This window comes from Passer montanus, unplaced genomic scaffold, assembly GCF_014805655.1.
Source record: "Passer montanus isolate IOZ18808 unplaced genomic scaffold, ASM1480565v1 scaffold1, whole genome shotgun sequence".
In the NCBI taxonomy this organism is placed as follows: Eukaryota; Metazoa; Chordata; class Aves; order Passeriformes; family Passeridae; genus Passer; species Passer montanus.
Genome location: NW_024356504.1, coordinates 12064811 through 12089073, shown reverse-complemented (window position 1 = coordinate 12089073; position 24263 = coordinate 12064811). Strand labels below are relative to the sequence as shown.

The window sequence follows — 24263 nt, the reverse complement described above, 5'->3', positions numbered from 1 at the left end:
GTATCAGTGTGATTTTAACAAACACTAGAAATTTCATAGAGGAGAGCTCATCCAAGAGCCATAATCTGTGGAGTAAGCTTCAGTTCAAGCCTCCTGATTTTTGAGAAGCTGCTTTCAGTCAAACAGCAAGATCAGCCTTCCAGAAATCATGGAACTCTTTGTGCTAATCTGAGGAAGATTTTTATTACTCTAGTCTTTATTTTAAAAATTATTGAATGGTTTAATGGGATGGTTGCTTACAGTGAAATGTTAAACAAAATCTGGAACAAATGTAGAAATCATTTGGTGATCACAGCATGGGTATTAGGGCTCTTCCTAAAGCACAAGGTTACTAGTTATTTTTATCTTCCCTTCAGACCATCTCTGGTCTACAACTGGTGGAAAATTGGGAGAGCACTGCATATGAAAAGGGGTTTTGTTAACAAACTAGAAAGTTACTTTTAAAATTAAAACTCAGGTTACCTGGGCTTTTTTCTTTGCACTGATTAAGTGGAAACATGAATCTTTGTGCTTTCCAAATTTTAAGTGAACACTTCTAAGTGAATAGACTTAAAGTGGGAGAGATAGAGTTTACTTTTTAAACTGACATGTTTATGGAGAAAAAAACATGGGAACAGCATTGCAAAATGATTGGGCATTTGAAGCTTTGCCAGTCAATTTAATTGCAGAAAAATCGGGATAAGTGATGCAGGTGCTCTGTCCATCTGGTTCTGGGAAATGTTCTGAAGAACTGCTTTTAGAGTGTTTCAGTGTGGGTGCTAGAGGAGCACTTCTCAACTGGAGCATCTAACTTTTGGACTGGGGCTAGGCCAGGAAAATACTTGATGAAGGGGTGAGGTTGATGAAAAATGGACTTTTGGTGAGAATACTGTGGAAGGTGAAAAGCAGGGAAACCTGCTGGAAGATGGCTGATGAAAAGACCAAAGTGGCAGAAGAATTAGGAGTGAGTAGTAAGTGAGGAAAGGCAGATATTGAGAGATGATGGTCAGCAGTATTAAAGTTGGAAATAGAGGTTTGAAACTTTTAGGAAGTGGGTATGGTTGACAGATCCATGCATATATGTGAGTTTCAAAATGCAAAGTTTGGATGTAGAACTCATAGATTCATTGACTTTAAGGGGGGAAAAAACCACAACTGTGTTGATTACTTAAATATTCGGTTTTATCTTCAGGAAGTAAGGGCTTGTGTTGATCGCTGTATCTTGTTTGATTTCATGTGGATGCACGTTATGTTGAATTTTTTCACTTGAAGTGAAAAATTAAGAATTTATTCAAAAGTTATTTTCCACAGTTTTTCACATAACTATGGAATCAAAGTTCTAAATCTGTAAAGTGTTTGGTAAAGGCACCATTTTTCCTCTTTTAACTTGATGTGTTGTATCTTTTTTTTTTCCATAGTTGCTTTGTTTCCCTTCTAAGTTTGCATCACCTTATGTAGAAGTGAACTGTCTTTTCAGTGGAAATTTGGTAATAAAGTAATGAATCTGCTGTTAATTTGCTGTAATGAGGTACACTCATGTAGAATTCTGTATATAACAGCAATATTTCTCTTGTTCCTCAAGAAAGGGACATTTAAACTGCTGCCTCCTGTGTTTTTCAATTTCAACAGTACACAGAACCTGTTTCAACCAATCATTCACACCTGGGACAGTTGTGCTAATTTTTGAATAACTACTCATAAGGCAAAGAGCAAAGTATTTTGTTCACAGCTTTTCCACCTAGGGATCAGAGGTCCGTTTTTTCTCTCACTGTACCAGTGTATCTGCAAAGTACTCCCATAGCCTTTATCTGCAAGTCCTCTTTAGCTGAAAGCTGATGAAGCAAAGGGAAATTGCTGTTTGTGTTGGTGCCAGTTAATCATGCTAGCCCAGCAGCATTTACATTCACACCACTGTAAGAAACACATAGTTAATTGGAGAACTGGCCATATTTTACAGCTGACGAAGGTTAGCATTGCAGCAAGGCTGACTAATGGAAACTTATCTGAGTCTTAGCTGAATGGCTTGTAACAGGTTTGTATCCAGTGTAACACTTGCCTGCTTTATATTTGACTGGCTCTGATGAGATTGCTCTTTAGACTGTGTTGTTTGGGGTGGGGGGGTGACAGGATGATGACTGGGTGACCTCTTACAAAATAATGTTAATGACAGTGCTGTAAAGTAGGGTTTGGGGATTGGGTATGCAATTTTTTATTTTGTTTGTAACAACTACCTCTAACTTATTAAGTCGCAATTACATATGCATTTTTATAAGTTTTGCAATATGCAAAACAACAGAAAATATTTAGAAATTGCAGAATAACAATGATCGTGAAAGTAATTGTTTCTTCTTTTTATAGGGGCCACCTACAGATGCTCCTGCAGTCGATACAGCGGAACAGGTTTATATCTCTTCACTTGCACTGCTGAAAGTAAGTGTTCTGTGTACATACTATGTCTGAGTATAATGCTGGAGTTAGAGCACCTGGCAGCAGTCCAGAGTTAATGGACTTGTGCTGCCTAAGTGCTGACCAGACTTATTTTAAAAACAAATTAATACTGATTGGAACCCTCAGAAACTTATTTTAATTAGTTCTCTTTTGTTTGGTTTGTTTTTGCTATTTTATAGTTTGTTACAGTTTCCAAAAGTGCTACAAGTTGCAAATTAGCTAGAGATCAACAAAGGCTGAAAAAACTACCTCAAATCAGATTTTAACCTTCTGTTAAACATATGGTGTCATTTGGTCTTAATTCCAGATGTTGAAGCATGGTCGTGCTGGTGTCCCTATGGAAGTTATGGGTCTGATGCTTGGGGAATTTGTTGATGATTATACTGTGAGAGTGATTGATGTTTTTGCAATGCCACAGTCTGGAACGGTGAGTACTTCACATCTAGACCTTGATAATTTCATTTGTTTGTTTGTTTTTTTCCTTAGGGTAAATTTATTTTTTAAAAGTGTTTTGTGCTTTACCTCATTGAAGCAATCTGAAGGTATAAGCTGTGAGTTATAATACAAACAAGTCTAATGGTTAAAGGGCTTCAGTAAAAAGAAATGTAGTCAAAACTTCTTTTTGAGTGAAGGCTAGTACTTAAATGTTTATAGCAATATATGCAGATATTATGTCCTTTTTGTGTATATATAGTGTACTACATGACTTATAAGACTTATAAATTGATAGCTTTCAGAACTCATATACTGTGAGCCAGCAGAAATATTCAAAATGTAAAAGGTTTGATTAGAAGTGTGTCATGTCCCTAATTGTGGTGCTGCTATATACTTCAAACTTGCTCTCTTAAACAGATATTAGTTGCATGTCTCTTAAATGTTAGTTCTGTGATTTAAAAAAAAGAAGTATTTAAATTTTGAGTAAGAATATATATTTTATGAACAGATTAAAGAGGTGAAGAGTCAAGGGGCATGATTGGAATTTATGGTGCTTTATTTTGTGTAACTGGAATTAAACGTTCTTGAAACAGGCATGGGATAATTCCTGTCTCAACTCAGGGCTGCACTCAATGAAATTTTCAAATTCTTTTGTCCTGAGTTTATTCATGTGCATAATATAAAAATCTGCAGAAAGTCATTATGTGATATTTATCTTGAATAAAACACGTAGAGCGGAACTTGGGACAAACAACAGGCCACTGTTTGCAGACCAAACAGAGGAGAAAAAGGTGAATTCCTATGTCAATTTAATCATGTTTATTCATAGTAAAGATTACTTAAATAGCAATTCAGAATAATCTTTCAGCATTTAAAAAATCACATTGAAATACATTTCTAAAAATTACATTTTGCATTTAAGGGTGTTCTGTCATGTAGTACTAAAGTATTCAGGTTGCCTTTTTAAACAGATGCTTATGAATATTTTTGTTTGTGTGAAGTTACAAGTTAAAAGATAATATTGCTTCATGTACAGCTACTATGATTTTTTTCTGTCTTTTAATAATATTGCTTCATGTACAGCTACTATAATTTTTGTCTGTCTTTTAAATTAGGGTGTCAGTGTGGAGGCAGTTGATCCAGTATTTCAAGCAAAAATGTTGGATATGCTGAAACAGACGGGAAGGTAAGGCACTGTAAAGAGGGCTGACAGTCACAAGTACTCCCTCAATGGTTTTTAGAAGAAACGGCTGCCTTTCTGCAAAACTTGTGATCTAAGGGCCATTAATAATGTTTAAAAATAAATAATTGCCCCAAAAATTAGGTGAGTAGCATAGCATGTAATTCAGTCCCCCTCATGCATTTCAATTGTCAGGAGATTGTCACTCCTGTTAAACCTACAGCATTGATTATCACCCAGAAAGATTAGAATGCTGCTCAGTTTAGCATTGGCGATTACTACACAGCACCTGCTTAAATGACTGATTTTTTAATTTAACCCTTTAAATAAAATTTTTTAAATTTTTGAAATTGTAGGTTACTCATGAGCAATTTTAATGAAAAGAAATGGAAAATAATTTTGCAAAAGATCCTAGTATTTAAACAAATTTTTATTTCACTCCTACCTCTCAACAGTTGTCGTCTGCTTGCTCAAATTCTTTTACTGTGGGAAAAACTTCAAAATTAATGTTAGCAAAAGGCTCAGCAGCTGAACAGAACAGTGCAAATTGCTTTTTGACTGAGTTCCTAGTTCTACTGCTGGTTTAATTGATATTTAATCCTTTCCCACCGTTGGTTCCCGTTGTCCATGTCTGAAATGGACTTTCTGCCGTGAAAATTCAACCTTCGACGCCAAGGAGTTAAAGAGTAGATATTTACTCAAGTGCTGAAAGGGTAAAAACTGGTTCAGGGAAGGTGTGGTAACAGGGTGAAAAACTGAAAGCATGATCTACCACTGCTAATATGTATCCCTTAATGATAGCCCTCTTTTGTCGCATTTATTCATGTCCATGTTTTCACCATACTATGGTAATTTAAATATTACTAATGGTGGTTTTTTCACAGGCTCATCGTAATTTATGCCCTGATATGTTCCTGTTTCTTCTTGTGATAAGTGTTTATATTTTTAAAAATCTCAATGTCCTCTTTGTTTCAGACCTGAGATGGTAGTTGGTTGGTATCACAGTCATCCTGGCTTTGGCTGTTGGTTGTCTGGTGTAGATATCAATACTCAACAGAGCTTTGAAGCCTTATCAGAAAGAGCTGTTGCTGTGGTGGTGGATCCCATTCAGAGTGTAAAAGGAAAGGTATAGTGGGCTTGCTTTTTATATTTAAGGTACTTCAGTAAGATTTAATACAGAAGCACTGTAAATATGTATAAGTACTTGATTTTTGGAGGCCCATACTGTATCCAAAAAAAAAAAAAATTAAAACCAAAATTACACTGTAAATTAAAAGATCACTTCCAGTTTGTTCTGCAGCTTACATAAGTAGTCCTTAAACAGGCTAGAAGTCTTTGATACTATCAGTACACATAAACGATCATAATCCTCTCTTAATATTTTGCTATTCAGGTGTCACTCAACAGGTTTACAACTAATAATCCAAGTATACGTTGTTTTATATGTTAAATTTTGGCTACAAATTCTGAAATCAATTACTAACAGATTGGAATAGGTTCAGCCCCTTAATGTGGGTACTGAGAATGCGTTGATTTGCAGGCATTGCATATGATGATTTTTATTAAAATTTCTATTCCAAATGTTTTGGGCAATCAAACTTTACAGAGAAGCTGATATCAAGCATTTGAATTTTTGAGAAGTGTGCAGATAAATGATTAAGTATGTTAAATCATTATGAAAAGAGATTTTAACTTGCAAAGCATATTGGGTTATAGTTGTCCTTTGTTGAAATCTCTTTTGTTCTTGTTTAGTTCTCTTTTTATTTCTTTCTAGCCCCATATGCCATTTTCCTATTTCCTGCCTCATGACAGCAGGGAGCAGCTCTATTATCACCTTCACAGAGCTGTCTGCAAATGTGAGAGGCAATTCGATTTTGCTCAACCACAGGGAGAGTGGATTAGAAAAACTACAGAACGTACAGAAATTGGCTAGGTGGTTTACTGCTTTAAAATACTGCTGAGGTGTTTTGTTTGAGCATGCACTCCCATTGTACTGTAGAATAATTATTGAAATGCGTCATGGTATATATGGATGATATTCATGTAAATTTATAAATATTTCAAAAGTGTTCATCTTCTATAAAACTGTAGTAGCATATTTCCTGTGAGGCAGATCTTATTAAAGATACCAAACGCTATGAGTTCACTTAATTTCATAGCAGAATGTTGTGAAGCTACAGTTGCTTTTTCAGTTGTTTTTTTCTCTTTTTTTAAAATTCTTAATTTTATAGAAAATACGTTTATGTAACAGGCAAAAAATAATTATTAGCTTCTGGTTGTTTGGAAGGTATTAGACATCTGTATAAATTTTGTTCCTTTTTTAATTGCTTTAAGAGAAGAAAGAAAAAACAGGTAGTCTTGGGGTAGGGGGGAGTGTAAGATGCAATAGAACACTTAATTATTCCTAACTTATTTTTCTTAGAACTTTTATTTTCCCACTGCAATCGAAATGTTGAAATAGGATTCTTTTTGTTTTGTCAAAATATAATTGTCAAGAGTATTATTAGCAATTAATTTAGACCTCCTCAGTAGCTATTAAATCTATTAAGAAGGAAAGCCTCCCAATAAGTCACACCGCACACTTGCTCACTAAGTGCTACTTGTTATAATAATTTTATTGCCACTGTTGTTTGACATAGTTGTCGATCTTTGAGATCTTCAATAAAGTAATCCTTGGCATATTTATTTTGAATGTGAATAAATTTTTGTCCATCTAAGCATTTCTCAGTTACAGCTGCTCTTATGGCATTGCTGCCAGTACTTGAGATTACTGGAAGTCTTGTAATGTTTGTTTTTCATACACATTTTTAGCTGCTACAGTCAGATTAAATTACGTTCTCAGGTTTCATGTTAAAAAAAATTTACATCTGTCATGTTTCTGGCAAGTGCATCCTTTAAAGCTTAGAAATAAAAAGAATCTCCCAAATTATGAATATCACTTGTAATTAACTTCTTGATTTGGAAGATGTGGAATGTGTTCGAGTTTTATGATCCCTGTTGGCAAGATCACTTACACTAAAAAGTGTTTGGATTGTCAGTGAACTGAGAGAACAGATATGTTATTGTTCAAGGGGGTTTCTTAGGTGAGGTTCCAGTGCTTCATGTGCCTGGCTAACTTACCATGGCACCCAGAGCCTCTTTGTGTGCTGCAGAGCTCGAGCTCAGCCTGTTTCAGGAAAGTATCTGCATTTGCCAGCATGAAGAGCCACTTGCAGAGGTAATTTTGCTGGTGTAGTAACCATTATACTGGTCAGCTTTAGCTACATGAGTCCAAGATCATTACTCATTATACCTTATACTAGCAGGACTGTCTGGCAAAAAAAATATAGTGAACATGTGGTAGAGAAGATTTTAATATGGCATGTTTTGTCTGAAATTAGATGTATTTAAAAGCAAAGCCCAAAATAGCACATTAGCTAATTTTAAAGCTGCCTCAGGGCAGGTCCATGCCCATATAAATTGCCATAGTTTATGGTCAGTGAAGCAGTCATGGCTGTGCTAGTGAAGAATAACTGGGGCAGAGGTTATTTTCATGTGTCAGGAAGTTGCAGTGAATTCTGATGAGGAATCTCAGGTTCACCTTGACTAGCTAAAACATTAAAAAGCAGTTTACCCTGTTACTGTAGAAAATGAAAACTTGTTAACTTCTTTGTTAACTGCCTTGTCTCCATACACGTTTTCTACATAGCACAGGGATGTATGATTGCAGTTTAAAAATAAATATACCTGTAATTCTCATCAATTAAAAAAAACCAAACCATTCATTTTATGTCTTAAAGCCAATGAACAAAAATAAAAAAATCATAGAAAATCCTTGTATAAAAATAAACCCCTTGTATAGATCTGTGGATTAAATGCCAACTGCATTAATAACATTTTAGGACTGAGATATTTTTGCATAAATATAGCAGGATACATGAAGGACAAGTAATTCCAAATACTGATCTTACTACTCTACATACATATTCTTGAACACAAATTAGGTTTTTTCATGACTGTGTACCGTATTTTGCAATATTTAGGCTAATACTGCTCTAGTTTTCTGTAAAATAAACTTACAACAGAGCAGTGAGTTTTAACTGAAGATCAGTGGTCTCAGAACCCAGAAAGGAAAAGCTTTGTTTTGACTTTTTTTTTTAGCTTGCTTTCTTTGAATGAAGTAAAAGTAAACATGCTGAAATATGGCCAGTGGGGCAACCTGGCTAGCTGTTGTTTCATTTTATACTTACTAATAAACTTTTCTTTTATCCCCTCCAGTTTTCCAATCTGTGCAATGGAAGCTGTAATACATATTTAGAATATTTCACAGAAGCAGTAATTTCATTAAAGATCTGGAATAAAGCTAAATATTGACATTTCATATTTATTTCCAACATACACTTTGAAATGTCTGTACAGAGAACCATAAACCTTTGCCAAATGTTAAAAATAAATGTGTTTTTTTGGACCTTAACTTAGCAGCTGTTCATCACCTCTTAAGGAAAATATAACTATACTAAACCCACTGTAACATAGTAGCTTTAACTCCAAAGGCATTAACTTACTGCCTTGCACTCACTGTATTGTTAAATTAAAAAAAAAGGTGGTATTTTCTTTTTTGACCTGTTTTAAACTTGTCATCTTTATTATAACAAAGTCACCATTTAAAATGTTTTGTTCTTCTGAGAGAGTTAACTGGTTTCCCTTGATTAATAATTGCTTGCATAAGAATCTATAAAATATCCAAAATTGTCAGAAGTCCATTTTGTACATCTGAGAAACTTGTTGGCACTTGTAGTATTTAGCAGGATTGGTAGCAAAATCTCATACTCATACAGCAAACTTTAATTTCTGTTAAGCCATATTTTTTTTTCTACAGGGCACTGTCTGAAGTATTTGTAGGAAGATCTGTTGGTTTATGGCAAAATTCTGTTTTAATTGTCTGCTGAGGAAAATAGTTGTCTTTGCAGTAACTTTTTTATAAGTTCTCTTTCAGTCACCTCAGACAGATAAAAACAAATATGCTATGCATCTTAATCTTGTGCTTAAAACCAGATCCTGCCACATTCATAAGAGGATTTTGCTGTGGTACTTTATCCTTATCTTAAACTCATTCAGATGTTAAAAGAAAATAAATATGTACATTTGGGTAGCCTGGTAAATCCAAGTAATGCTAGTTGATCTCTGTAGATCATCTAGCCCAACTTTGTGGTGAGCACAGTTTCAGCATTAAGTTCAGGTCATCTCACTTAGTGTTTTCTCCACTTGAGTCTTGAGATTCAACAGCCTTATGCCAATTTCTGTTCCAATATTTTATTTTTCTTGCAGTTGTTTTTTTCCCTTTTTATGCATATTGTCAGTAGCTGCTCTTTTCAGTTGATTACTACTGTCTCCTGCCACATACATCATGGAAGAACCTTGTTCTGTGGTCCAAGCAACCTCTTCTAGAATTGAAAGGTTTTTTACTTCAAAGAGTCAGAATGTGGGCTGTAGTCTGAAACTATTTTGTGCATGCAGTTTCTTTTTATTGGTAGTTGAAAATTGCTTTCTTTTGTTCAGCTTATGAGATCTTTAGAATTTTATTCAAAAAGTACTAAAAAATGTGCTGAACTTTATCATTTGTTATTTTAGTAGTTTTTGAAGTATGAAAAAAGTTACTGTTGTCATGCTGGAGGGAGAGAAAGATAGATGCTTGTTTTACCCTCCTTATAGAAAATGAAAACCCTAAGGAGAGCTGGAGGACTTACTTTAGCAACCTCTTTCCCCTTTTTTGTCTATTGGTACTCGTAAATCTAAGTGACAGCCTTTGCATAATTAGTGATGGATATGAGCATTACAGGTTTGTTAATACCTGGTTCCAGTTTTTTTACTCTTCAGAATAATAGTCATTTTGCCGCATGCTGACCATAAAAATAGTGTTTTGCAAGTAGTTTTGATCTCTTTTGCTACTTTTATGTTCCAGTTTAGATTAAATTGCCTGTGTGTTACACTGTTTCAGATTGGTGACTTCCGTTTTTGTGCTGCAGATCTTTCCAGTTTATGAAGACAAATTTGTGTGTGAATGGTTTCATAATTTGGTAATTAATTGTTAGTCTAAAACACTGAAACCAATAGCAGACAGCGATTTAACAATTAATTTCCTGAATATTTGAATTACCATCTAGCTATAAGATTTTCTTCAGCTGAGCATGTTTTACACCAGTTTTTTGAAATATTGCATGGTTTTAAACCTGCACTCTTTTATCAAAGTGCTATTATTTTTCCTTTGAACTTGTCTTTTTCCCTTCTTTGTTTGAATTAACCACCAGATTTAAAGAGGCTTTGTTTTTAGGTAGAAAGGTAGAAAAAGAGCAATCCTTGAAATGAGATGTGTGGAGACACTAGTGTAATGTCTGAAATTTAAAATAGCCCATTAAGAATTAAGCTTGTGATAAGTGTAAGCAGATTGGAGCCACCTAACAAGACTTTTTTAATATACCTAACTCCTCCTCCCCACTTCATGCACTTGTCTTGATCTTTAGTTTGACTTAGTCTTCCCTAGACACAAATGAATTCATGAGTCTTTAGGGTACAGTTAAAAATAAGTAACACAGTTGAAAGTAGTTAAAAACAACTAAACAAAACAGTGAATTGACTGTATTGTCACTACTTTGGAGATGTGCTTATTGTGAATCATTATAGATGTCTATTTATTGTGAATCATTATACAGATAGCATTTAGAATAAAATGTATTTTAAAATGTGATACCTACAATTTTGTCAGAATCTTTTATACCTGGAACAACTTTCATTGTTAGAACTGGATTTGCTAGTACTTTGGTATTGTAAATGAAAAAATTCTAAAATGGATACCATAACTTTGCAGTATGTGATTGTGATTGATGTATCAAGAGTACATTTCTGGACATTATGCCCATTTAGATAGTCTCACAGTAATGTTCTATTTCTTGCCATTGACTGGACAGAAACATTGTGGTTTCAATAGGAGCCTGCTTTGGAGAGTAAGGAAGTTGTATGTTTGTGCTGGGTTTGATCACTGTTGATTCAGTAAAGATTGATGTTCTTTTGCTTGGAGAATCATATTTGTGGGAGCTGAATTGTGTCTGCATGACAGTGTGGATCACTTGGTGTTTTCAGTTCAGGCTGTGTAAACCTAGACATAAACTACATAGTTTTATTACTGTCAGTGCACCACTGTTTTCTTACATTTTCTAGAGTGGTTATGCATATCCAGATTAACATATTTTGCATATTTTACCTCCTATTTTTTTAATGGAGTGCTGAAATTGTTAGTATCAATCCTAATGTTCCAAAATTTGTTCTGTAATGTCCTTTGGGCTTATGATTTAATTAAGTCCTGTATGTTTACCTACAAAACCATTTACATAGGTTACTTGAGTTCATGCCGTTCCCTAAAACAGAAAGTTTTAAGACTTAATTGAAAAGTATTAAATGTTTAATTTCCTTTTGCTGTGGTGGATGTAGAATAGTCCATTTATCTTCATTAAAGCATATAGCTTTAAAACTTGTGGCTCAGCTACAGGGGAGTTATGGATGCATGCCCTCACTTGTCAAGATAAATGTATTATGCTGTAGTTCTCTTCCCCTTCCAGTATGGATATTGAAGTTGTACTGCAGATTTGACCACAAGTAAATAATTCTCCAAGGATAGAGAAGGAAAATGCACATACTCCTAGGAATATGTTTTCCAGAGCTAAAATTGACATTTTATAAATAATTTCCATGTTGCAAACTTCAAACTCACAATCACAGCAATTCAGTGATATGCATTTGGCATGAGTCAGTTTCAGTTCTTAGTGCTTTTCATTGGAAATGGCATAAAAAGTACGATTTCTTTGAATTTTTTATGTTGTGGGCTTGCAGGGGACAGAAGATGTTCTTCACTTGTAGCTGTCTAACAGTGCATGGCAGCATAAATAACGAAATGGTCATAAACCTGAGCTGCACTTCTCTGGTCACGTGTTCCATTTCATTTTTAAAGAATCTAGAAACAAACTAAGCAGTTGATAACAGGTCAGTTGCAGGTGATAAAAGAGATTTTAGATGGGACATTACTTCTTTTTCCACACCTGGCAGAACCTCACTCTGTCCTTTGCAGTTGTCTTTAAGCACTGGTATGTTTGTTCATAAACATATGGCATAAACAATACATCACTATTTGAATTCCAAGGATACAATGCATTTTTAAAGATAGTCACCATATGCCATAGATTCTTCACTGGAAAAATATTGATGTTAGATTTTTTAAAAAATTTAAACAATAAAGGCTGACTTATGCTTAACTGAAGTTTACGACTAAAATATAGTGGGACTTGAAAAATGAAGCTATTTCATTCATTATTGTTTGGATATTTAATATTGGAGGGATTTAAGAATCAAGTGTGTAAAGTACTCTTGAATTAATTTTTTTTAAATACCCCACAAAGTTATGATGACTGTTTTAGAGTAACTGATAATATTCAAGTATTATCAGTATCTGATAGTAAGAAACTAAAGAGTGATGGCATTCACACTTTGAAGAGAAGCTTAAAAAGTCTGGCTACTGAATACCCTAAATTTTTATTAAGCCATTATTTTTAATAACTGCGTGGAGACTATAAGAGGCCAGATTTTTGTCTATATAGGAGTTGAGGTGTCCAGTGCTCATTTTAGACTGTGAGTAAATTTTAATCATATTCATTATAGCTGTTCTGAAATTTACACAGGACATAACTGCAAATTTTCTTTCTAAAAATACATTCTATGGACTCTAGAATGGACTGTTGACCCCAGGCAAATGCTAAAAAAATACTGTATAGTTATTGTTTTTTAGATTATTATGCATTTTGAAGCTAAGACAGATGTACAAAAAGATGCAGTTTTTATTTTGTATTGGCAGCTTCCAAATATTTAGTATCTATTTCCAAGAACTGCAATTAGTAAAGCATCCATGGTACTGAAATCCACACATCCCACAAGCTAATTATATTTGCAAGGTCAGATTGAATACATATTTTCAGAAAAATAAAGGGTTATATAAATGTGTCTTCTACTTGGCTGTTATATCACAGTTTGTTGATCTGGAGTATAATGTGTACAATTCACAAATTTGTCTGATAACAGAAAGTGGTGTGTGATTGTGTTTATTTTACTAACCAGTATATTCACAGCAATCACTTCCAAATATCTCTCCAGTAAAGATGTGTTAATTACAAAACAGACAAGGTCTTCTATTATATTAAAGCTACTAACAAGAAGACAGCAGGAATCACACATGTAAATAGCATCATCAACCCCTATTTTAGTCCTCTGTTTTGATCTGTGAGTTGCGCATAGACCAAAGGTGCTATTAAAGACTCAGTATATGAAATAGGCAGCATTATATGAACAAAATTTATTCAACAAGAAAACAGACCTTTAACATGAATTTAACAAGCCTGAGAAATTATAAACTCTCATATGCTGCAGATTCATGCAGTGATAATAAACAAAAAAGGAAAGTAAGAGGTTTCCTTAAGCTAGCCAAACTGCTAATGGTTTTGTTATAAGCTGTCTGCTGTTGAAATGACCTCTGAAAAGTCTGGAGACACTTACACAAGGAAAAATTAAATGGTCAGAGTGGTGAAAGAGTTGCACTATGGAAGTGCATTTGAAAAAAATTACCTTCAAATTTCTGGAAAGCATCCCAATAACATAGACTTCTGATTAACTTTTTAATGTCTTTTTAGGAAAGGAATTTAGCATGAAGCTTGGAAACAAATTTTTACTAAAAGAGTACAAGCTGTATTATATTGTATAAATAATTTAAGTACAATGAAAGCTTAAATTTTTTGGTTGGGAAATACTGACTTTTTACAACAAAAATCTAAGCAATGGAATGGTGTTTCGTGCTGGGTTTAATTAATCCTTAGAAGTTCTTTGTTCAAAATACTGTGTCTGAAGTTTCCATCATAGAATCGGGAGTGACCATGTTTCTGTCATCAGTCTGCATCATTCTGTACTTCGAAATACACAAATATAGAGAGGATACTTCAGCTTGTACACACCTCCAAGTGCTCACTGGGGCTTTTTTCATGGATCTTACTGTGGCATAATTAACACCTACTTCACCCATTGCTCATTAGTACACTGGACATTAATGAGTCTATTTATTTTTATGTAATCCTCTAAAGGCAGGACTGATTTGTGCTCACTATGAAAAAAGCAACTACATTTCATAGAAATGAATACGTAGAATTTATTGTTTATTTATGTTTTTATTGTGTATTAGGTCTAAATTTAGCCTCCAGGTTGCTGAGCATGTTAGTTTCTTTAAGATGGTTGCTATAGTGATAGCAGCAAATTCCTTTAATCTTAGTGTAGTTAAAGTATTTAGTTACCATTGGTCATCAGAGTGCAACTAAGACAAAAAATAGCATTTGCACATCTACTTCTTGTATCCCTCTGAGATTGTAGGAATTGTAATTTTATCCCTTTTAAAAGCATAATATTTTGTATTTGTGATTTCAGTTTTTCATACTGCTTTCTGTTAGATTTATATTTATTCTGCTTAGGAAATACTTGCATGTCATTCCTTTAGGAGGACAGATAGAGAGTGCAGTGTATTCCCATGCAGCTTATACCCTAAACATAGTGAAAGTTACTTCTGGTAAGAATTAAGATGTTTGAGCAATATTCAGTATCGCTCATAAATAATTCAGGATCTTGTTCTCATATTTTAATGTGAAATTGAGCTAATTTGAAAACACTAACCAAAATATTGAATTTTCTTGTAAAAAAAAGTTTAATAATTTTTTTAAATTTTACATGGTTCAAGCCCCAAAACAAATCCATGCTGGCCAATGCCATTCTTTCTGGATAAGCTCAATGTTGTCTAGTGAAGTTCTCAGTTAAATTCAGGTCTAGAAGCAGGGCTGTTAATAAGCTATAAAGCAACTCCTTGTCATTCTAGTATGCTGCCAAGTTCACATTTCTTCCTCCTCAGGGTAAATTTTTGCTTGCTTAGGTTTTTTTCCATTATCTAGATAGTCTCTGGAGAACTGCTGGTGTGCTTTTTTGAGGGTTCTTTTTTGCCTTGCTTTGCTTGACTTTTTTATTTATACTGCCTGTTTGTTATGGTTGGGCATTTCCAGATGTTGATAAATGAGAGCATCTGGTTAAAATGGAATACAAAGATACATACAAAAGCTTGTCACAAGTGTTCTAAGATAGAGAAAAATTGTAAAAAATGAAAAAAACCCAATTACTTCTTATGTTATGAGAAGGAATGTATAGATATATAGTAACTGGTTTAGATATTTTTGAGAATTATTCTAAATGTAATTCCTTTTTTTGTAGCATTGATATCAGATAGCACACTTCTGCATTCTAAATCTGAATTGTGGGTTTTTTGTTGTCAAGAAAAAAAAAATCACTGGTAACTCACTTTAATTGGGTCACAACTGAACATTGTTAATAAAGAAGATCTTTTTTGGAAGGTTTTCTGCAAGCAATTTGAAAGCATGGCATGTGCAGGTGGATCTGGCCAGCAGCTGAGAGACCAAGCAATAGCCCTTAATGGCACTCAGTCAACACCACTGTCTCACTTGGGTCTCAAAAGTAAATCACAACTGGTGATAAGTTTGTGGGGTTTTTCTGTTTACACCTGATGATTTTTCTTCATTGTAAATACTTGCCAGTTAATTTCATTTCCATATGAAAGACCTCAATGTGTTTTCTTCTAATCCTAAAAACTACACATTATTTAGTTATTAATATTTGTGTAAATGGAGAGGAAAATGCTGGAACAAGGTGGGAGACTGTCACTTTCTGTGCAGACTTTCAGTGGCAGTGGTTGATTTCTTGTTTGTTTAGCATAAACAAGGTTCAAGTCTAATTTCTCAAAATATCAAACCAGCCATGTAAATGCATCTGTTGTCCAACTCATGGTACAGAGAAGAAAAGAATAAAAATTATTATAGAAAAGCTGTTAAAAGGAGATTTAAGCTAATAACTCTCCAAACATATGCAGACAAGATGCCTGCAAAGTCTGCCTGGTACTGCTTTAGTGGACGTCCAAGGCTGTACCTGCACTGGTCCAGTTAAAAGACTGGAACCTAAACAAGAATTATTCTTGCAGTTACAAACCTGTGCTGGTCAGGACACAGTAGGAGTGGGTTTGAGTGTACTGTTGGTACGTTCTTAGGTCTGTTTCAGCTCCTATAGGTTCTGGACAAGGGTGGGAGTTTTATTGCATGGGACCATGAATTTCTCTTTGCAAAAATTTTCATAGACAAATTCAGAGCAGGACAGAGTAAGAATCAGTGATGGGTTTACATTATTTTCAGTAAAATAGCACTGAATACTGCCTACCATGTACCTTTAAATCATAAATGACCTTGGTTTTCTTTTACTCTATTTTTTACTCCTGAGCATGACACTGACAAGGACTTTTTAATCCATCAGACAGTTTATAGACCCTTTCGTAGTCACAAGAAGCAAAAAGCATCTGACTAGAAGGGAATACATGGGGCAAGTTCCTTGCTGGCTATAATTTTGTTGTCATTTCAAGTATTGTGGTAGTATAATTGATGTGACAGGACTGGGCTTTAGACTTGGTCCCTTAGCTTGTGCTCACTTTCAGTTTTAGTCTCTCTCTGTCATTCATTTTGATTGGATAAGATTTAGGTGACAAACATATGCATAGTTTTGAGGCTTAGAGTAAGTGTACATAAAATTCAATATTATATGGTGATATAATGTATATAAAACTTACAGTTCCATGGAAAACGTAGTAATTGGTGTCACCTTACAATACAAGGCAGTGTAGTGTGCTGATCACATAGCCAGCAGGAGGTTCTTTTTTATTAATATTATAATTAAATGATTTTCTGGATAAAGGCCAAAAACAGATGAGAGTTGATTGTGCCTTGTCCACTGTTGCTTGGCTCTATTAGTTGCATTTTCTAAAAAGAATTGACTTGACATCTTGTTTTTACAGGTTGTTATTGATGCCTTCAGATTGATCAATGCTAATATGATGGTCTTAGGACATGAACCACGACAAACAACTTCAAATCTGGGTCACCTAAACAAGCCATCTATCCAGGTAAACCTAGTGCTGCTAGTCCTGTAAATTGCAAGATTTATTTATCAATTTTTGGGAAAGGTACTTAAAACAGTAGGTTACAAATTATTTATTGTTCTCTCTGTTGCATTTTTCCACATGCATTTATAATTGATGTGATTCATCAATGGACATGTGTATGTGAGGAGTTTAAAATTGAGTCCTAAATTAGCTACCTAGGTGTTAATGCATGTATTTAATGTGTACAGCAAAGACTGAAGTATAAATTTATGGAAATGCAAACTCTTTAAAGTGACGATCGATAGCATAACATGTGATGCAAGACAAGTGCTGTTTTCAGTCCTGCGGAAAAACTGCTGTTTATCAACGTCTCATCTTTCTTCAAGTTACTCACAAATAAATTATGGAAAAAGTTCTCTCTTTTCTTTTTACTATAAGTTTATAGAGGTTCTTGTTTATTATGTAATCTAGATTAAACCTTGTGTTTTAAATAATTAATCCCTGATTTTTATGTAATGCAGTAATTTACTGAAAAAATGGTGGAGGAGGATATTCAATGGATAAAATGGGTGCTTGATTGGCTTCTGCTGTAATGTTTCTTTTGAATACACATTTGTGAAACTAAAATATTCAGAGTTTGATTTCTGAAGTTGACTTTCACTAAAGAGACAAAAGTTTCAAGCCTGAAGCAAGCCTTTATTTTGAGAAATAGCTTCTATCCGGAAACAAGTATCCTCTGGAGTGATTAATGTTTTTATCCCCGTCATTCTTGTGCCTCACTGTTTTTTCCTTTAAAAAACTTTTCTCCTTAGTATGTATTCTAAAGGCATGTGTCCTTGAAACCATGAAGCCCAGTTCCTGCTTTTGTTTCCATTACTTAAACAATAGAAGTAATATTTTGCTAGGTAAACATCCAAGAAAAAGACCATCCACTAGTCAGAGCAGAACTGAAATAATGGCTGAATTTGTGCTCTGAGAGGGCCATCCTTTGAGAGGTCCTAGACCACCATACCCTATCTGGTGAAAGATAAGTTGTTTTTTTGTTGCTACTACATTGAAACTCTTTGCTGTTAATAAAAATGCTAGCATTAAGGCATCTTAAAATTAAAGAGTGTCTGTTTCAGGAGGCTGTGTTTTACTTTTGAATTTTGAATTGGTCAAAACTGCGAACAATAATGAGTATGAAATAAGCAGCTAATACTCTTGATTGGATGTAGGGAAGCCCATGCTTGCATGTTTCAAGGCTTTTCTAACTGAGCTTTTCTAGACCATGTGTAATGCTTTCCCTTGGAAACCCCTACAGTATTGTTCGGCTTCATTATTTTAAGATCACTGTCACTACAGCATGGCATATTTTGGCCATGGGATTTCGGGTTTCTGTTATTAAAATTGATAGTTTTTGTTTGTGTTGATTTTTTGCAAGCTGGCAATGAGCTGTTGCAAATGTCACTGTTATGATAAAAATCATAATTTTAAATGGTACTCTGTTCCTAAAGCTGCAAGAGCTCTTGCAGTGTTGTTTTACTTTTATTTTAAGCCTTAATAAAATTCTGACCCAGCTAAGGGCAGAAGCAAACTAAACACTGATTTCAGCTGGGCTAGAAACAGGAATTACAAGACATTACTTAAAATCTCAAGAAGAAGAAGAATAGAGTAGTACATGCCTTGGCTTCACTCCCTTTTTGTGTGTTTGTTTTTTCTTGAGTTTTCTTATCAACAGCTTTTTTACAGTTGTTTACCTTTTACATTTGCCCACTTTTTTAAAGGGTAGTTTTTGGAAGAGGGGAGGAATTGGAGAGGATAGTGGGAGAAGGCAAATCTATTTGTCAAATTTTAAGAACTTGAGAAAACTTCCTAAATATCTACACATGAGTTTATACACAAACACCAAAACCTCATATGCAATCACTTTGAGTGGGATAAGAAAATGGCAGTGGAAATTACTTACTGTTAATAGTTTAAACTATAAATTCTGTTATTGCTAATAAAACCTGTATTTTACTTACTTAATTAAAATAAGTTGCACAAGTAATGGTTTTATGTAAGTGCTAATTCTTGTAACTTTTCGAGTTGTTTTTTATCCTTGTATATGTGTTTGCAATAGAAATCTTAAAAATGTATGTATGAAAACATTTTCAGCTTTCATACAGATAATTTTGTTATGCTGAAATATTAAGTGAAAAAGGTGGGGTTTTTTCCTTCATTTATAGTTTAAAAATAAAATTAATTTCAATATCTAAGGTTAATTTGATACACATTGTCTAGCTGAGGTTTTTGCTTCCTTCAGTTAATCCCTCTTCATGTTGTACTCTGGAGAATGAACTTGGGAATGCTGACAGTGGTTATAAATAAATAGATGGCAAATAGTCTTTTGTTTGTAGCAGAATATTTTAATAGGAGTGATAACCAAATTTATTGAGAGAGGAAGGATTTGAGAGAAATATGTTTGTGCATATGTATCGGTCAAATGTTTGAAGGCAGTTACCATTTTTTCTTATTATAGTTGCTATTGTGTGAAAAAAAATCTGTGGTTTAGAAATAGAAAACATAACTGTCAGTTAATGAATACAAAAAGAGAAATAGAACCAGGTATATTTACTTCATATCTCCTTGTAATCTCTGCATTTTTTCCTTGGTGTTTTTTTCTTTTATTTGAGTGGTGTTTAAAGATGTTTATATTGAAATGAGCTTTCTCCTTTGGATATTTCTTCATTTCAGCGGTGGGTGATTTTAATTCAGTTTCTCCCCTAAATTTTGCAGGCACTAATCCATGGACTAAACAGACATTACTATTCCATCACCATCAACTACAGGAAGAATGAACTAGAACAGAAGGTAATTGTTTCAGCTCTAATTCGGAGTACCACAAGCATTATACAAACTATTTAAATTTTGTGGCAATATTCTGATTTCAACAGCTGTTACTTTCAGTAATTGTTTTAACTCTCCTGCAATAGGTGGCTTCTCTTCAAGAAAGCACTTGAATGAACAGTCATTGTGATGAAACTTACCAAAACCACATTCTAATGAGCATATGAATAGTTTGACAACATTTCTGTCCACCTGACGGAAAGTTGTCGTGCTGTTCTCTGTACCTAAGTTTGTACATAGTTTCAAGTTTTTAGTGATGAAGCTGAAAGACATACTATCTGCCTTTAGTTTTCACAGGCTGTAATTCCTGAAGCTGCGAGAATTTTTAACTGTGTTTTCCAAAATGCAATGTATAACCAAGGGATGTTGGGGTTTTATTTGCTGTAATCACTTTGACAGAATATGCTTCCAGTTGGTATGATTGCAACTCCCCAAGACATCACTGAATATCAGGAAGTAGTGTATTAGATGCAGTATATGTCCTGCATTAAATGCAGTAGATGTCCTGCATTTACAAGAAGAAGTATTATGGAGTTACTGACAACAAATGTTTTTTGCTATTTTTGCATCAAACTTCTTCAGGTTACATGCAAAATGTAGCTTGAGAGTCTCAACCAGGAAAACAAAAAGGAAGAAAAAGAGCTTACATTCATCTACAGAAGTTAATTCTTGAAAAGCCAGATTCTATCCTCTGTGTATGTTCTCTGATATGTCTGTGCATTTTCATGGCCTTGTTAGGGTTGTAAATTGATCTCAAAGCTTATGATGAAATGGTCAGAATAGTTTTATCACAGAATTCAGACTTTCTGAGTTACAAGTAACAAGAAAAAATGCAGTTTCAAATAGTGGAGGAGTATGTGTGCAAATTAAGGAGTTGGAAAGAATGTGTGAAATGCACAACTGTTTTTAGTGCAGTATTAGACTTTCAGGACCTCACTGTTACTGAAAGGAGTAACTGATTGAGCAAAACCAGCTCTCTCAGGAAATGTCCATGAGGCTTCCAGGGGCTTATTGTTTCCAGTCAAATGTAACAATTGGCCAAATCCAGTCTTGTCTGAAGTTCCAAGTGTGTATTTTCGTCAATGGCTTTATATAAGTGAGTTATTACCTTTACAAGTAGGAGAATAATCTTGACCAAGTTAGGAAGACTTTGATCTGTGAGGTAACAACTCTCTCTCACATCTTTCATAAAGCAGCTTCATACATATCTCAAACCCCCCTCAGGATGGTGGTGATCTGTTATCTCCATCTGTAGTAAGAAAAGTACATACTTCATGTATTAGATTAGGAGCTCATCACACCAAACCTTAATTTTAAAATCAAGATAGCCTAGCTAAACTGTCCATATGCAGTTTGCCTACGACTCCTTCTGTCAACAGCTAAGATCTTGCTAACACAAATTATGACACAAAGTTTCTACTCAGTTCACATGTTCTAAAGCCAGGTTGCCTTGGAAGCTCTACAGAGGACGAAACAGGTACTTTTATTCAGGTGATAGCAATTACAGGGATTACCAGTTCTCAGAAATATCTAGTAAATGTTCACAAATTGAAGGCAAGCTGAAACTGTTTGCTGAAGGGTTCCTCCCTATAGTCATCAAGTGTGCAGGAGATCCAAAAAATACACTTTCTTTATTCACGAAAATAAAGAAATTACTGTTGTAGCTGTTCCTTTGCTCTTTCAAGATGACATGAAAGTGTCAAATAACCTTTCAAATATATGTAATAGTGTCTGCATTTATCACTATCAAATCTCTGCACATTTTATGTGGTTTTTATGCTTGCTCATTCTGTTTGAGGCAAAGACACACAAGTCATGCTTTGGTCACTTTCAAAGTCTGTTTTATCATAACTGTCAGTTGCTTTCATACAGATCAGATAATCAATGAAGCCTGTGTAACTACTTTATGAATTCAATCCAAACATTAAAATATTTTTCAAATTTGGCAGAGGCCAAAAACTTCAACTATTCAACTGTATGGCAGCTAAAGTATTCGATTTTCTCTTAGCCCTTCTACAAGGCAATTGTGCATTCTTAACCTGCAGCAAAAGTAACAAGTCACAGAAAACAAATCTATGTATTCCTGTCAAAGTAAATGTGACCCATGTTTTCATGCCTCGTTTTCATATTTAGGATTCAAGAAGTTCGATCTTTAAAAAGTATGCAAATCCATCTTCTACTCTAGGAGAGTAGTTTATCATTGTATTTCCTCTATTTAAGCACTGACATTGTAAGATCAATTTTTTAAATTATAAATCGGTTGCCTGTCAAAGAGATCTTCATAGGATTCTGGAAGTATTTTGTGGTGAATGCTCTAAAGAGATTTTGTCTTGCAGATGCTGCTAAATTTGCATAAGAAGAGTTGGATGGAAGGTTTGACACTTCAGGACTACAGTGAACATTGCAAACTCAATGAAACAGTAGTGAAGGAGATGTTAGAATTAGCTAAGAATTATAACAAGGTATTCATATCCCATAATGATAGTATAAGTGTAGCTGTGTATATGAACTGAAGGAATTAGTTGTCTAATTTCAGAAGAATTGATTATCACAAGCTTGGTTCAGAATGACTGTAGTTTGTACTAATCAGCTATGTATGGTTTCTGTGGGACGTTATCAGATTAGCTCCTCAGGCACTGCCACCAGACTTTTTGCCCTAAACTTTTGTCAAAGTGTTTAGTTACATGCTTTGCTTTGAAATGTGAGTGATCATAGTGATTTTGTGTTTTTACTTAGTGACAACAATATAAGATTTCTGTAGATCAAAATGAGCAGTTAGTCAAATGTTCCAATCCAGTCAAGGACTGTTTGATCACTGTGGCAGAGTAAGGGTTATTTTTCTGTATCAGTCTAGTAGATAGGCTATAAGTATTTAGAATGCATTCCAGAGCCCAATTCAATGTTCTGTTTAGATAAGAAATTTGTTATTGGTGTTTTAAGTAAGAGGAATCACACCTGCTTATACTGTTTTAATACTGACACGCTTAGAAATATTTCTTACAAATACTACATGTGAACAAGCATTCTGAGTAATAATCATGTTAGTATTTCTTAACAAGTGGGTTTTTTTAACTCCTTAGTAGTCCCTACAACTAAAATTTAGTATTACATTCACTAGTTAAGTGAGTGGATGAACTTTATGAAGACACTGTATTTGAAGGCAATATAACAGTATCAAAAGATATTAAAATAAGTGACTTTAAACAGTACAATAGTTTATTGAGATCAAATCTCCAGTAGTTGAAACAGTATAGAAATGCTGGGTTTTGTTCAGTTTTATTATTTTAACTGTTTTCAACTATCTTTAACTATTGATACTGCTCATTTAAGATTTTTGCTTACTAACATTTTGGTAAATATGTGACAATAAAACCATTAATAAGTATTTGCCTTGATCTTTTGCACTAACACTCAGTAATTAAAACGTCTGCTGAAAAGCTGAAGTACCTTTCCTTTTGACTTTCTGAAATGTGTTGCTGTTTGAATTTTTTTCCTTTTTCTTTTTTTTTTTTTTAAGGAACAGAATTGTATTTTGAGAATCTGTGGCTTGGGAGAAAAGTAAATGAAATCTGAAACACTGACCTTTTCTGTGTTTCTTTCACAGGCTGTTGAAGAAGAAGATAAGATGACACCTGAACAGCTGGCAATAAAAAATGTTGGCAAGCAGGTGAGGTGTGATGAATTAGAGTGAGGTGGAATGATATGCTTCGTTCATTCTAAATACTAATTTTTTACATGTGCTGAGGTGATTTTAGTTCTACATGCATGATATTCTCAATGCTTCAAATAATAAATTAATTTTTGTTGGAGGTACAAGGAACAGGGCCTTTGTCAGTAGGTAATTGGCAGAATATCTGCAAGCCGTGTTCAATATGTGTTTTTATTATATGCTGAGGAACAGTGTTGAAATTTAGTAGTTTTCCCTTTTCCTTCTTCATTTGTTTTAACTTCTTCTAAGAGACATAAAGATATGCAAGTCTGAGTCAGAGAGACCCAAACTGTGGAGATAGTTAAAAAATGGTGATCATGGAAACAGAGGTGAGGGTGGTGTGTTTGTACATTGTTATGTACATTATCATGTAAAGAGCCAGCTCACCCCTGTCTTCAGTTCATGAACACACTGTCAGTGCTTAGCTCTCAGACACACTTGGCAGGTAGGCTGAGTTCCTTTGTATTGGTGTTTGAGGAAGACTGTTCAGGACCACAGCTGAAACCCAAAACACCCACTCAATTCATTCCATCCCTTTGCAACGTTAGGATAGAATGTCTTTTTAAAGACAAAAAGCTGTTTCTACATTTGATTTC

The 24263-nt window shown here is 34.3% G+C and overlaps 1 protein-coding gene across 2 annotated transcripts in view; it reads left to right on the top strand.

The window, feature by feature from the left end:
* Positions 1-24263, top strand: part of PSMD14 (proteasome 26S subunit, non-ATPase 14) — a 45895-nt gene that overhangs the window by 19652 nt on the left and 1980 nt on the right. For both annotated transcript variants that reach the window (XM_039696674.1, XM_039696666.1), the window contains 8 exons: positions 2338-2409; positions 2735-2854; positions 3978-4048; positions 5018-5168; positions 17001-17108; positions 19848-19922; positions 22295-22420; positions 23563-23625. In XM_039696674.1, coding sequence (XP_039552608.1) covers positions 2338-2409; positions 2735-2854; positions 3978-4048; positions 5018-5168; positions 17001-17108; positions 19848-19922; positions 22295-22420; positions 23563-23625 — 786 coding nt within the window. The remainder of the gene's footprint in view (positions 1-2337; positions 2410-2734; positions 2855-3977; positions 4049-5017; positions 5169-17000; positions 17109-19847; positions 19923-22294; positions 22421-23562; positions 23626-24263) is intronic.